At 40.0% G+C, this 14,480-nt stretch overlaps 1 protein-coding gene across 2 annotated transcripts in view; it reads right to left on the bottom strand.

Moving 5' to 3' along the window:
• DOCK3 (dedicator of cytokinesis 3) overlaps nucleotides 1–14,480 on the bottom strand; it is a 196,392-nt gene that overhangs the window by 40,311 nt on the left and 141,601 nt on the right. The window contains exons 24-31 of one of the 2 annotated variants that reach the window (XM_065749928.1): nucleotides 10,767–10,959; nucleotides 9,321–9,448; nucleotides 8,248–8,352; nucleotides 6,210–6,308; nucleotides 4,802–4,896; nucleotides 3,208–3,283; nucleotides 2,000–2,100; nucleotides 1,535–1,593 (exon numbers count right to left, since the gene is read on the bottom strand). In XM_065749928.1, coding sequence (XP_065606000.1) covers nucleotides 1,535–1,593; nucleotides 2,000–2,100; nucleotides 3,208–3,283; nucleotides 4,802–4,896; nucleotides 6,210–6,308; nucleotides 8,248–8,352; nucleotides 9,321–9,448; nucleotides 10,767–10,959 — 856 coding nt within the window. Of the gene's footprint in view, nucleotides 1–1,534; nucleotides 1,594–1,999; nucleotides 2,101–3,207; nucleotides 3,284–4,801; nucleotides 4,897–6,209; nucleotides 6,309–8,205; nucleotides 8,353–9,320; nucleotides 9,449–10,766; nucleotides 10,960–14,480 lie in introns of both variants that reach the window. The other variant, XM_065749929.1, reaches the window with a different exon arrangement.

The following is a 14,480-nucleotide window of genomic DNA, read 5'->3' as shown; positions in this document are numbered from 1 at the left end:
AGAAGCCACAGATATTTCTAATTTATGAAGGAAAATATTTTGAAAAGGTTGGCGAGAATAACTCTATTTCATAAAACATATTTAGATTTCAAAGAACCACAGAGCTCTTCATCCTCAGTGCTATAAAAATCACAGTTTTGTAACTGACCTTGTCTTAGATCAAAATAGCACTGCTTCTCAGCAACAGAAACACAAGGCATTTTGCTAACAATGTATTCTGTGGTCTGCTTATTGTGCAGTCACAGAGAACAAATCAAAACAGCCATGTTTTGAACAACTCCCAGTGATAAATATCTCTGCATCAATAAGAGGTTTCTTTTTTCCTATTTGAATCCTTCTACCACAGTTTTCCAGTTACTTGATCTCCAGTATATATTGGAAAGTCTTCTTTTTCCTGCAGGTGCTTCAAACCTGCCTGTATCACCTTAGCTGTGAGAGATGGTCAGGTTTCTCACATTAAGATTTTTTCTTTTCACTTCCATAGTTACCTTCCTGATTGTCAAATTTGGTTTTGTTTCTTATAAGCTAGAGGGGCCAGAGCAAGTGTTCCAGAAACAAGAGCAACACTGGAAAACTTGCAGCCATAATGTAGCCCCTCTTCCCTTACTTAAGATTCTTCCTTATTTCTTCAAAGAGCATGTTACTGGTTTTAGTCGTGGCATTTTACAAGCAGCTCCCATTCAGCTGATTATCAACACAATACATTTGTGGACGTAGACCACATAACGCAGATGCTATTTGGTTGTTGTATTAACAAAATCCTGATCTATTTAAACTCAAGACTGCTGCAGTGCACTTCTCAAAGCAGAAGTCCTAGATGAAAATTCTCCATTTACCTTTTGAGACTTGTGCCGATGTATACTTTGTCCACTGTGTAACATATTTAATTTCTTTATCAAAATACATTAAGAAAAGGTGAAATTTTGTCACAAATCTTGCATTACTGTGGATAAGGCTTTTCTGTTTTGGGCTATTTTTAAGTAGTAATGTAGAATTTGTTATTTTATGCACATTAGATACCAGAAGAAGACTCAAAGAAAGAATCTTTACTGTATGTCACTTCTGGGCATTGGAATTAAACATCTACAGCTATAATTTCCTACCATAACTTTGGCTTTGAACCATCTCCAAATGTTGAAAATTAATCATACCTATGAAAATGTAAATATATGCTCTACTGTCTTGAATTAGAGGGAGGTTAGAGAGTATCCCCATGAGAAGAAGCAGACTGCAGCACAGTCCAAAGGATCAGAAAAAGATGATTTTATATTTGCAGATACATATAAACTGCCACTGATATGTCAAATAAAAGTCTGCCACAGTTGCAACTGAGAAAGCATTCAAATTGGTAGGAATGCATTACTTCAAATGAAGATAGTGCAGAAAAGGATCTTTGGTAGGAGAAGAGAAATGCTTCCTGGTTTTACAGATGTTACAAGAAAGTATTGTGTGATACTAAAAAAAAACCTACAAAATTCCAGAAGTCAGGGTTACCCCGGCTTTGGTTGTTATGACAGAGAATGAAGAGTCATACCTAGGTTCTGCCACATGCTGAAGAGCTCATATGCCATCATCACTCTCATATCACCATATCTGCAAGAGAGGATGGAGATAACTGCCTAACAGGAGAAACAAAACAAAACAACAACCCACAAAAGGCAGTGATGTTCAGACTACAATAGTTCAGCTGGAAAGATCATCAAGTCCAACTGCCTGAACACTTAATGGCTAACCAAAACTTAAAGCATATTATTAAGGGCACAATCCACCTGCCTCCAAAATAGAGAGGCATGGAGGCACCAATTTTGTTCCCATTAAATTCACATTCAAGTCAACAAAACCTGACTTTTCACAGAGCACTATATTAGGAGATCTACTTATGTGAAGTACTTCCACATTCCAGCTTCCATAACAGATCACAGAGACTTGTGGTATAAAAAGAAGTCTCTCTTTTTCAGGTGGCAGAAAAGACTGGGAAGCCAACAGAAGATCTTCTTACTTATCTAGTATCTTCTTTCTCTTAGCTGGTGTGGCGTTTTCTAGTTGGAGGCTTGGCTGGTTTATGAACAGCACTGCCAGGCTGAAATAGGAGTTCCACACCTGCAAAACAGGAAGGAAGTTTTGTAGCATTACACTCCAAGGAGCAAGTCTTAACAAGAAGACACCATAGGATAGCTTGGGTTGGGAGGGACCTTAGGGATCACCCAGCTCCAAATGCTACCTGCTACATCAGGGTACCGAAAGCTCCCTCCAGCCTGGGGCCCACAGCTTCTCCGGGCAATCTATTCCAGTGCCTCAATACCCTCTGTGTAAAGATTTTCTTCCTCACTTCTATCCGCATCTCTCCTCTTTCAGTTCAAAACTGTTTTCCCTTCTCCTGTCACTATTATCAAACTATGTTCCTTTGTCTGTAAGATCCTTTTTGTAACCAAGACACAATGTAATCAATACATACTTAAACCCTTAAACACATAAAGATTGCAATGGATTATTTAAACCTATATAGGAGATAAAATTAAAGAAGGTATTACCTTTACTCTTAGCACCGATGTTCAGAAATGACTAAACTTGGTTACCTCAGCAAAGTTCATATTACTCACTGTCTCCAGGCTGAACAGATTGTATCCCTCAAAAAACAGAGTTTTAGTAATATTGTGAATGACAGTCCTATGATTTTGTCTCTTTTCCCAAAGAAATGAGGCTTATACAACCATGCTGTGTATGCATGTGTGAAGGCACACGTCTGGCTGCTCTTCCTTAGTAACACCAAAGTTGTTATCTGCTTTCATCAGCATCAGGCAATATGGAAAACACTCTTAAGATACCGTATTCCTCCAAGGTTTAAGTCTCCAGGAAAAGAGGAAAACCCTTGGAAGAGGAAAATAATGCACAGCCCAACTTCAGGGAAAGCACTGCTTGAGTCTGTATTTTATTAGCCTTGGATTTCTAAGACAACAACTTCATTAGCTCCTCTGCTTAAAGAGATACTTGTTGCCTTTACAAAGGGCATCATTTGCCTGGTTCAAGCATTCTGTTCTACTTCCCCCAATCCAGACAAGATTCAAAGTTCTCTTATTGATTAGATCATCTTCCCAAAAATCAAATAGATGCTGCAAATTTAACCAGCTATTACAGAGAGCAGCTCTTGTTCCTTTGGTGCCACTAGCTTAAAAAAGCCCACAACCTACTCTCAGTACCAATCCTTACCTTAAAGTCAAAGTCTGTTTCTGTGAAATTCTTGTGCAGGGCAGAAGACAGGTACTGAACTGTTGTAACTATGATACTGCAGTCAAAAAAAGACAAGGAAAGAGGAAACATTTGACTCTGAAGTACAAATCACATGACAGCACTGTACGTGTTGTTCTACTATGCACACAGAGACATGCATTCTTCATGTAATGACTGCTAGATTCACACAGAAGTCACTTATCTTTCTGTGTTTTAATCAGCAGCCTGTAGGAAATGATAAAAGGTAAAGAATCTTCACCAGTATTGCAATTTGGGGAATTTACAGAGAAGTTTTTAAAACTCTGTGTATATTGTATGGCTGGGCCGTATCACCTGAAGTGAAACAACACAATACATCTGTTTTCCTTCTATTTTAACAGAAACATTTGTGGGTTTTTTGCAAAAGAACAGCAACTCAAGATGCTCAAGCTGCTTTAATTCCTGGCTATACAACAGTTCTTCATCTGTCACACAACAACATTTTTGAGTATTTCTGCAGTTTCCAATACTGCCCCTCCTTGCCACCTCCATTTGGGAGAAGAGGTGGCTAAGCACACTCCAGTGCTTAGCAATCAAGCTGCATAACAAATACAGGAGTTCACAGCATGTAGATAAAGCTTCAGCAACGTTAAAAAAACAACAGCAAATCTCTGATTCACACGCAAGCAATACTTCCAACAACACTGCTGAACCTATTTACCTTAGCCTAAGAATTTAAAACAAAATAGTGCCTAAGGGGACGAGGAAACCCACAGCATCTGAGATACATCCTCTTCCGTGTGCATTTTTCTTTTCTTACAAACATCATTTGATCTAAGATCCTGAAATACTGAAATCCACTCCTTCCACTTCACAATGGCACTGTGAACTCACAGAGCAGGACTCAGTGGCCAGGACCTCCTCCTGTAATGGGAAGCCCTGCAGTTCTCAGCTGGTAGTAATTCTATAGCTAGTTTATCTAATGCAACAAGAGACCAGCAAATAATTCCAGCCACGGAGTGTTCGTCACACTGCTACCGTTCCGAAGAGTGTGGTACTTAGCTGAAGGAAGAACTATAAAAAAATTTAGCATTTAAATGGCCACTGATAACTTAATTGAGAAAAATCTGTGTCATATCTGGTGTCACTGCTGGGGTCTAATCCTGTTCTAACAACCTGAGTCCTTCTAGGTACAGTAAAGGCAGCTAAAGGGAAAAAAAAAACCACAGATATTTGATGTAGTAATTTACTGAGAAAGGGAGACAAGAGGCATGGCTGCTAATACCTCTTGGTGTGGCTACCTGATCCCTGCCACTGTGCCACTCTTATCCTCAGTGCAGCTACTTCAGCTTTGGGTTTAAATCTGTAATTCTGACACCTCTGCATATTGGTAGACTATAACAAGCAGAATGACAACTGAACTCCCAGTTTGGTCTGAAGCGTTAAAATAAAGGCAGCATTGGGGTAAGTACTGCAGAGTTCTGCCTGGACCACAGCATTTCAATCTGATGAAACCACATCACAGGTTTTAAGTGCCCAGGAGAAAGAAATCTGATAGAGAATGGCAGAAGTTTATACCTGCTTCTCTACTTACTTGCTGGTGAGTAACCTCATCACCATCCAGTCTCGAGGAAAGACACTCATTTTCATAAGGTTCCGAAATACACAGAAAATCTTCAGGAGGAACTCCTATTGCACAGGTGAAGAAAAAGAGCAATAGTCATTAGCAGCTGAAGGTCTGTGCTCCTGACTGTAAGCACTTCTTAAGGTCAGAGTGCTCCTTTTGAGCATGAGGCCATCCATGCTGATGCATGGTAACAACAAATACTGGGATATTGCTTTATTTCCATCTAATATGTACTGATTGGGCTGTAGATGTCTTAAATCTTAACTTTCACAGTGAGACAAATTCTTCCTTATGAGCATAATATATGACAGCTGCTCCGAAAGTAAAGCCTCCTATTTTGACAGATATGGCAGTGACAAGAGGGCAATGTTTGAAAGAAAAGGTAAGGAGGTATGTATTTTATTAGATTAACTGACAGTTGGAAAAAAACTACTAGGGATAATATTTTCAGTCTGTCATGCTACTGAACATATCCTTAGTATTTGTTCTTATGGTTATATGCACAAATTTTAATTCAACAATAACTCTTTACACTGGTTTCACACAAGCACGATAATTCATAGGTTTTTTTATATATAATGAAAATTAATAGGTCAATTTATCAAATCATTTTCCTATGAGCAATACAATTATCTGAAACGTAATAATCTCAAGTAACTATCAACCTGAAATACATTGAACCCTACAACCAGAAGGCAAGAATTCCACCAGCACAAATTTATCTTCCTGACGTATTCAGCCTCTCTATATACATATGATCTGGAAGGACTACTCAAGGAAGAACTTCTCAGTGCTTCTCCATCTCATTTGTTAAGGTAACATAAGTTCCTGCTGCATTACACTCTTCTCATTGTCCTTATTTTATTAAGTGCCATGCTAATCAAAACCAAGCTATATAAAACCTTGTATTTATTTACAAAGTTATTCTGCCTCTTAAATAGACTGCTGTCTGAGATATTCCTCTTTCTTAAGGAAGGTGAGACAAGAAGTTGGTTTCTGCTGTTTTGAGAGGTTACATTTCAAAGTGTCAGTGACAAAAAAACCACCTAAGATGTCTGTGCCCCTCCCTCATCATCTACAAGGTCATGAACAACCATAATTAATGTTCACAAGTTTGGGAAGGGTGCAGAAAGACAAGTAGCAAGATTGCTGCTTTTCCAAGATAGATTCCATTTTCTAGAGACATCTGTATCCCAAAACAGGTTTGAAACATTCTTTTGACACATCATCTACTGTCCTAAGAGGGAAAGGAAGCTGTACAAAACCAGCGTGCCAGAGAGTGGGAACGATCAGCAGAACAAGCAAAGCCAGAGGGATTCCCTGTGCTCTCCCATTCTGAGCAAATGACCCCACAAAGCATCATATTCTGCTGTACCTTTAGTTCATCCTTGCTTTGGAAGTTGTCCAGCAAGTGCTGGAAATGAGTGTCTGACATCTGACGAAGCAAAGATAAAAGACAGGACACATATTCTCCCTGTTGACCGAATGAGAAATTCTTTAGGTCAGACAGTCTGAAATTCTGAGCATACAAAACTCAACTCAGGGTAAGGTATAAAGGGAGGGGTCTGAAATGGCCCCGATGCCTATGAGAGGGAAAGCTATCATGCACAGAGATTAAAAATACTGCATGTTAACAGTTCTTGAATGACTTAATATACAGGAATACATCTCTCAGAGGCCTACCACAGAAGCTGTTTTCACACGTATTTTAACAAATGTTGTAGTCTAAACAAAAACTATTAATACGGACATTAAAGAATTTCTCTCCAAGCATGCAGTTCTTGACAATCACGTTCTCAGTTACTATGTCTCACAAAGTGTGAGTGCTGCTCATGCAGGTGCACCAGGAATAATTTAACACAATTGCTGAGATACTGCAAACAGTATAGCAATAACAGCACGGGATCAGTACAGGCTGCCAAAGATGTCTGGAATCTTGTAAGTATTTGGCATATTAGTGCTCACCAAGTTACCTGCTGTCATAGCTACAATATTAACAGCACTCCATTAAGATACTCTGAATATAACTTGGGTAAGCCTACGTGAGTTACAATTACATTTCTGGCCTGCAAAGCAGATGCACCCTGACCAGTTACCACAGTATCCCAAAGTGTTTTCCAAAGATGGGCTCCCCCATTTTACATATCTGAAAGTAAAGCACAGAGAAGTTAAGCAATTTGTCCAAGATAATGACTATGGCAGTGGCAAGAAGGTAAGGAATATGTCTTTTGAGCGCCACTCTCCCTGTGAAACATGCAAACTACTTTCTAATTGGTATCTAAAAAGGACAATGCCTACTACCATGCTGTCAAATACAAATTCAGGAACAAATATGAGGGCATTCTGTACTTGGGGCTTTCCTATTTCCATTTTTATTTATTCTTACATTGTCTCAAGCATCTACCCACAAGCTTTGGCACAGGATGTTCCAATAAACTTCACAGGGCTGAACTTCATTTGAAAATCCATACGGTGGCACATGATAAATAATATTAAGTCAAATAGTAGAAGGAAAATGAGATGTCACTGGGTGCTGTAAAATCTACTAAAAACCCTTGCTGTTTATTGGGGTTCTTTTTTACTTTGTTTGAGCTAAAAAAGAAAGATAGCATCTTTTCACTTGTGTGAACGGTGTGCCTTAGTGTTCACCTGCCTGTGAGGCTTTGGCCATTAGATAAAAAAGCAAGACACACAGTGCAAAAGCTGTGTTAGAGATTCTACCAAATAGACCAGGATAGGCTAAAATAGAAAGGGCAACAAATCCAGAAAAGCTTATCAGCATTTCTGTTTCTGTCACCTGTTCCACTACATGTCAAGGAAAAGCCTTCTTCCCCTACATGTATGCTGGCAGAATACATAAAGTGCTGGCATTCTCCCTTCTCCCACAGAGCTCAACAGTTCATCTATCTTAGGCTCTGCAATTTCTTTTTCCAAAATATGCTGTATTTCATTTGTAAGAAAGAACCAGTGAACGCGAATAAAGATTTCCAGGGTGGTGCTAAGGGACTTGCCCACTTGGAATTATGGTATTCTCAGCCCTACTAATCAGTCTGAAGCCCACTCAGGAAGGAAGCCCTAGGCAGCAACTCAGTTAGCATATGTCCTAAGTTCTAATCACTATTTCGCAATCACAGATGAAAAGATAATCAAGAAAATGACCTGGAAATCCACAGAAGCCTCCTTTAGTCCTACTGCTTCTCACAGACCTCACTAGTGCACAGAGGAAGGAATGGATCTGTGACTTACTAAGGGAAAGAGACAAAGCCCTGGGCATTCATGCAGGAGAGATGATAATGAGGTGCAGGTGGTGGTGAGGGACTGAATCAAAGGTTAGAGAAGCAGGAAATAGAAACTGATTGTTAGTTACTAACAGTGATTTCTGCTGTGCACTGCGGGCAACGCTGCCCTCTTACCGCCTCCTGAGACTGCGATTTACTCATGATTGTTAGCAGAGTTTGTAAAAGCACATCCAGGAGGCTTTCCACCATCATCTCAACCTCCTCCACGACATCTCCCTCCTACAGAAGGTGGTGAGCAAACAGACAGTTAGAGACCAGAGAGGATGGACTGGCAGAGAATTCTTTGAGCCAGCCACACCACAAACACCCACTTTGGTAGAGACCTCCACAGTGGAGGCCCACAGAAGTACAAACAAATTCAATGTGGGTACCAGATGCTGCTGTGATGCCAGCGCGTTACCTCCTCCCTCTGATAGAAACATTCAGGGTCACAGATGTAATGGTAAATCTATAATCAAAGATCTGTATACATTCTGGAACACAACGGGGTCAAATTATGTTCACTGCTCTTTATTCTACGGCAGCGTTAATTTAGCTTATTACCCTGCCACCTTTCATTTCATTCCTTTCACACAAAGCAGTAACTTGTTATTAGAAGTACTCATTGGTACAATTTATATTTAGCACTTTGAGCTTCCTCCTTTTAAGTCAGGTGGGGAAATTTCACCACCCTTTGTTTGTGAGCATTGCTCTAAATGATCCAGTTACCATTTGGATCACATTATTATATGATCATCAAAGCAGGGTGTTTAAACTCAGCAGTGATTTCTAGAAGTATGTGTGATTTCATTGATTGGATAATTTTAGAGCATTCACTTAACATGAATCATAAATTGCTAGTTACTGTCCCTTGCAGAACTACAAGTCCTCGAGCTGCGTAGGGCTTTTGAACCTCACTGACATCTAAGTTCTGGGCTTGGATAAGAAAAACTAAACTGTGTCAAATCGGGTAAATGAATATGCCTTTTTCCTCTGCTAACAGCAAGAACACCGTGTAATCAGAATGCTTTGAGTCATGCATACAAAAGCAGACCCTGATTACAAATGTTCTCTTGCTGACAGAAAATTAGTAGAGTTTTATTTTCAGAAGGATCTTTGCAAAACCCGTATTAACTGACAGAAGTCCCTCAGCCTTCAATTTAGTGAGTGAGTGAGTGAGGGAATTAGAAAGTCAAGGAGTAGATTACCAAAGAGCTGGTCTTGATTATGGAGAAGATACTACTCAGAATCCCAGAGCAGATGAGTAGTTCCTTCTGCTGTCGTAGGTGAAGGTGAATGTGGTGAAGAACCACAGGAAGCAGGATGCGTCGAGACTCTGAAAGAAGGAAAATAAGATCACAGTTTGTACAAAAGAGACCTGAATTTCAATTATGTTCATTTGGCAGCCTTTAGGTATCCAAACTTCTTTGCTGTCAAATAGCATATTTAATTAATTGTTGCAAATTCTATCATACAGATTGCAAAAGAACACACTTCCAAGGGCTGTATGTAAAGAATGAATAGTGTCTCATTTTAAAAGTTGTAAATGCAGAATACATGAAGTCTTCAATACTGTTTCAGCTTGAAAACAACATTTGTGAACTGATACTTGCTGATCTTGATTTCCTATTGTTCAGACTTCTTCCTCAGTTCAAGGTGCTTTTCAGATCTGTTGTCACAGATAAGAGAGCTTTTCAATATATGCCTCTTGGACACTGGCTAATTCTTCTCATTTATCTGGCTTACAAACCTGAACTTTATTTAAGGAGGGACAGCAGGCAGCAGCTGCTGAAGACAGTAGTCAGAACAGGAAAAAAAGAGAAAAAAGTGGGAGGATGGCAAGGAACTGATAGGAGGGATGGAAGGGAAAGGAGCCAAGAAAAAGACAACGGATCTTCCTTTAACAGCAAGGCTGGAAGAGTAGGCAGGGTAGGCAGGCAAAAGAAGTCTGGCAACTAGAATCATCTTCTGAGGGACAGAAAGGATATGGGAAATTGCCGACCTGGGAGATGAGTACTGAGTTCACTAACTTCTGATTAGGGTAGATAAGCCCTATGTTGCTTTTTATCTTCTTTTATTACGTTCGTAATTTCATTCATTTGAAATAAACTCAATCTTCAGCCCTTATTCATTTAACCCATCATAAAGAACTACTAATATGTTGAGCTATACCAGTATGACAGTTACCACGTAAAAATTAAATATACTTTAAAAGAATGGTGGGCTTCTCTTGTAACTGTCCTCCTGTTTCTTCTCATGCAATTAGTTTGCTGGAAAGCAGATTAGCCTTCCTATCTACATCTTTGGAAGTGAAGTAGTGAACAATTAAAGAGTAATATAACATATAAAATGAGATTTGTTAAGGTACAGAATTTTATCAGTCTTCAGTAGCACAACTTACCTACAACGGATTTATTAATGTTTCCTACCACAGAAAAACTTACAAAGCACACATAATGAAGATACAAAGTAACCATGATGCTGCATAGAGAAATAATTAGCAAGTTCATTAGCACTCAGTAATGAACTGTCTGCAACAAAGCAACAGCGAACTCAATGGAATACGTTCCTACGTAAGAGCCAATCTTAGATTAGATCTTAGATTAGATCTTTGATACGTAAGAGCCAATCTTAGATCCATCCCATCATCTTACCTGGGAAGGAGAAGAGGCGGCTGTCCACAGTGCGTGCAATGGACTGGAGCTTAACGACATCCATCGACTGCCCGATGTGCACAGTACTGGGCATGCTGCCCAGCGTGCCCCTCACAAACTCTGCGACTTCCTGCACAGTGAACATCTGCAGCAGCTCATCAAAGATAGCAGGGAAGGAGTTCAGCAAAGCAGCCTGTAAAAAGCAGTCGAGGAAGTTCAAAATTCTGAATTCTTTAAGTGCAACTGAAGGCAGTGAAACAGAAACAACAGCAGGACTGAATTAAGGGTCTGGAAAAAGCTACTACGTAGTGAACTATGGCTGGAGCGAATGTTTTGCAGTACCTCAAGTTAATAAAGACCAAATCACTAGTACTATACAAATATCAAGCTCTGCTGCAGTACTAAGTCATATGGTAAGTTGAGCACAGTTCCTGGAGAACCTCAAGAGGCCGTTCTGTAGATACAGATTATAAAACAGAAAAGGCTATACAAGAACAGAAAACAGTCAATTTTTTGAAGGTTTACTTTTTTAAAAGAAATATTAGAAGTATTTCTGATTACAGTAGCTCAATATCAATATTTTGGACTGAGGAACTACAAAAGCCAGTTAAAACTCTTCAGAAAATATTCTGAAGAACACGCTGACAGACCCTTAACCATAGCACTAACTGTCATGTGATATTACAGTACCTCTGTAACAGGGACACAGTGCAACTTCATGTGAAAGAGGCATCACATCATGCAAGTGAGTGTGCACGTGACTCTTGCAATAATGGATACTTCCAGTGAGCTGGAGCTATCCAATAAATGGGAGTGCAGAAACAGTATCACCACAACACACCACAAACTCTTCATCTTTTGTTTCACACTTCTTCAGTTAATCCCCTGTTCTCAAGTTCCACAGACTTGGTGTCACACCTCCAAAATTTTACACTTCCTTTCTTTCCATCCCACCCAACAGCCATCCCCACCTCCTTCCTTACTAGAGGTCCACGACAGTTGCTGTACAGGCTGGTTTTCATGGAATCACAGAATCCTTGGTTGGAGAAGGCCTTAAAGATCACCAAGTCCAACCACCAGCCTGCTGGATCCCATCACTAGTCCTGGCACTGAGGGATGTGTGCTGTGTCCACACATCTCTTGAATACCTCCATTGCTGGAGTCTTCAGCCTGTGCAGCCTTCCCACAATGCCTGACTAACTTCCTCTGTAAAGAAACTCTCCCCAGAGTGAAGAGTTTTGCTGTCTTACTTCCAGCCACCCCAGCCCCAGTAGCCACCATCCTGCACACTTCCTTGCTGCTTTCCCCCTTCTTTATTGAAGCTATCCACTCTGCCATCCTGCAGAGGCTAAAACCTACTAGGCTTTGTTGCAGATTTCCGTTCAGCTTCGCCCTACCCGAGTCTTACCACCTTGTTCTATCCTGCAAGATCTTTTCCTCACGGATTTTTCTGTTCTCTCATTCCATAAACATTTCCATACACCTTTCATGCCGGCTCTAACACTCAGAATGCCTCTCCTAATCTCACGTAACAGACAGCACCCTTCTTTGCCATGTGTTTCTTCTAAGAATCTTTTCCTCCAAACAACAGCTCTATTCATTTAATAGTCTTTGAGCAAAGTGTAAATTATTTTCATGACTAACTTGGTAAACACTGAAGAGCCCATTAAATTATTCTGAATATAAATTTACCTCTTTCTTCTTCGTGCTTGTTATCTCTCTCAACATCTTGTCTTGTTACACTGAATTCAGATTACACAAAAACCCACATAGCCTCCTGGGTGTTGTCACCTATTTGTTGCTACACAGATACAATGTACTAACAAAATAAACAAATATGAATCATTTAAATAGTTCATGGTACTTTGGAAGGCTGTAACAGCTGCAAATCCATTCATCATCATTATCTTTAGGATAATGCAAACGAAATTATAATATTGGCCCAACAAAGTTTTCCTAATCTTATTTCTGTTACTATGAGGCAGAAGGATTGCTGCAGCCCTTCAGAATTTCCACTAGCAATTCAAGGATGTGTATGGGATCTCTTCAGGAAGTTTTGGCTCTGTCTTGAGGAACAGCTGCATTGTTTCAGCAGTTCCTTGAAGGGCCCTTTTCTGTGTAAGAACCTGAAGCATTCTGGAGCATCACTCTTGTCGAACTAATTGCCTGGAATTAAGGACACAAAGCAGTTCTTATCTCACTGCCGACAAAGGCTGCACTGAGATCTAATATCCTGGATAAGAGGAAAGGTGTGAAGGAAATTATGTTTACTAAGGCCTCAAGCACTTCTGTATAACAGCTGTCCAGATTTCTGACACTCAAATGTCATCTCCTTGGTTTGCCTGAACAATGTGATTTATGCCATTCTGCACATGCCCTCAATACTGTATTACCAAAGCTGCCATAAGCTGCTCCATTAATGACTGAAACATTCCATGTTTCCTAGTTTTAAAGTACCAGCCACTTAAACATTAAATTCTGGTTTATATGCAGGAAAAGATGGATTGGGGTAAGGAAAAGGGATTCACTGGGAACATCCACAATGAAATACTTGTGCGGTTTTGGGGATCGTTACTTACAAAATTAAATGACGGCCTTGAAGTACCACCACTTTTTTGTGGGGCACATGTCCCAGCTCCGCTCACCTGACCTCCAGGCTGAGAGGCCTACGGGGCAATTGGGATCAAGGGGCAACACAGTGGCACGGGGAAAACAAAACAGTAAACTTTTCAAAGATTAAACAAGGACAAACTTTCCAAATTACAAAAGTGTAGAGCAAAGATAGTAAGAAAAGAAACAAAAAAACAGAAAGGGAAAATAACCCCATCCTCAAAACTAGTTTCTCTCTGTACTTGTGATCCCTACAGCTAGAAACCAAACAAACCCAGCCTAAACATCCTACATTCACCAGATGCTGCTCCCACTCACTGTCTGAAAGAATCTGTGCACTGTTTTCTCATGCTCCTGTGTCACCTCATTAAACCCACTAATTAGTGATTAAACAAAAGAGTAGAGAACTCTTCTCAAAACCTTGCAGAACATCTTCTTAAGCAAGAGACCACATTGCTTCCCAAACCACTGCAGTCACTATTTTGTTGTGACATTCGCAGCAACGACTGCTTTGACAAGTTACAGTAGGTGCTCAAAACATCTGCAAATAGTAAATTAGTAATTACAAATCACCTTCATATTACCAGGATGTTCTAGGTGATCCATCCTTGAGATTTCCTGAGCGGAGGCATACACATAATATTTAACATTATTATTCACATCTTTTCAGCATAGAAGTGTGTCGTTTAGCAGAGTACTCTTCTCAAATATGAAATGAGACACTGCAAAATCCTCACTCACTTTGGTAGTATCTGTAGCCCACAGAAGTCTCAGTGAATTCACCTGGGCCATATTTAAAATAGCATATTAAATGAGAGTGTAGGTATCACAGTCTGCATGCAGTCAGGCTGCACATCATTCTAACTAATGTTAGACTATGCTGGAATTAAGTTTTCCAGACTGGGAGTACACTGGGACTACTGGGAGAACTTCTCCACGGCGATGTTGCTGTGACCTCTATTTTTGATGTGAGCTACTGTAACTACTTAAAATTTCTTCAGGACAAGTGTAAGAGCACCAGAGATTTGACAATACATTTTACTTTTGTGAAGAGGAGAAACTGAATTCTCATGTGACAAGTTGTTTCCCTCTTGAGACTCCACA

Source organism: Cyrtonyx montezumae, unplaced genomic scaffold (genome assembly GCF_038088225.1).
Source record: "Cyrtonyx montezumae isolate F1298 unplaced genomic scaffold, pur_monq_1.0 scaffold_6, whole genome shotgun sequence".
In the NCBI taxonomy this organism is placed as follows: domain Eukaryota; kingdom Metazoa; phylum Chordata; class Aves; order Galliformes; family Odontophoridae; genus Cyrtonyx; species Cyrtonyx montezumae.
This window is presented reverse-complemented; position numbering and strand designations above follow the sequence as displayed.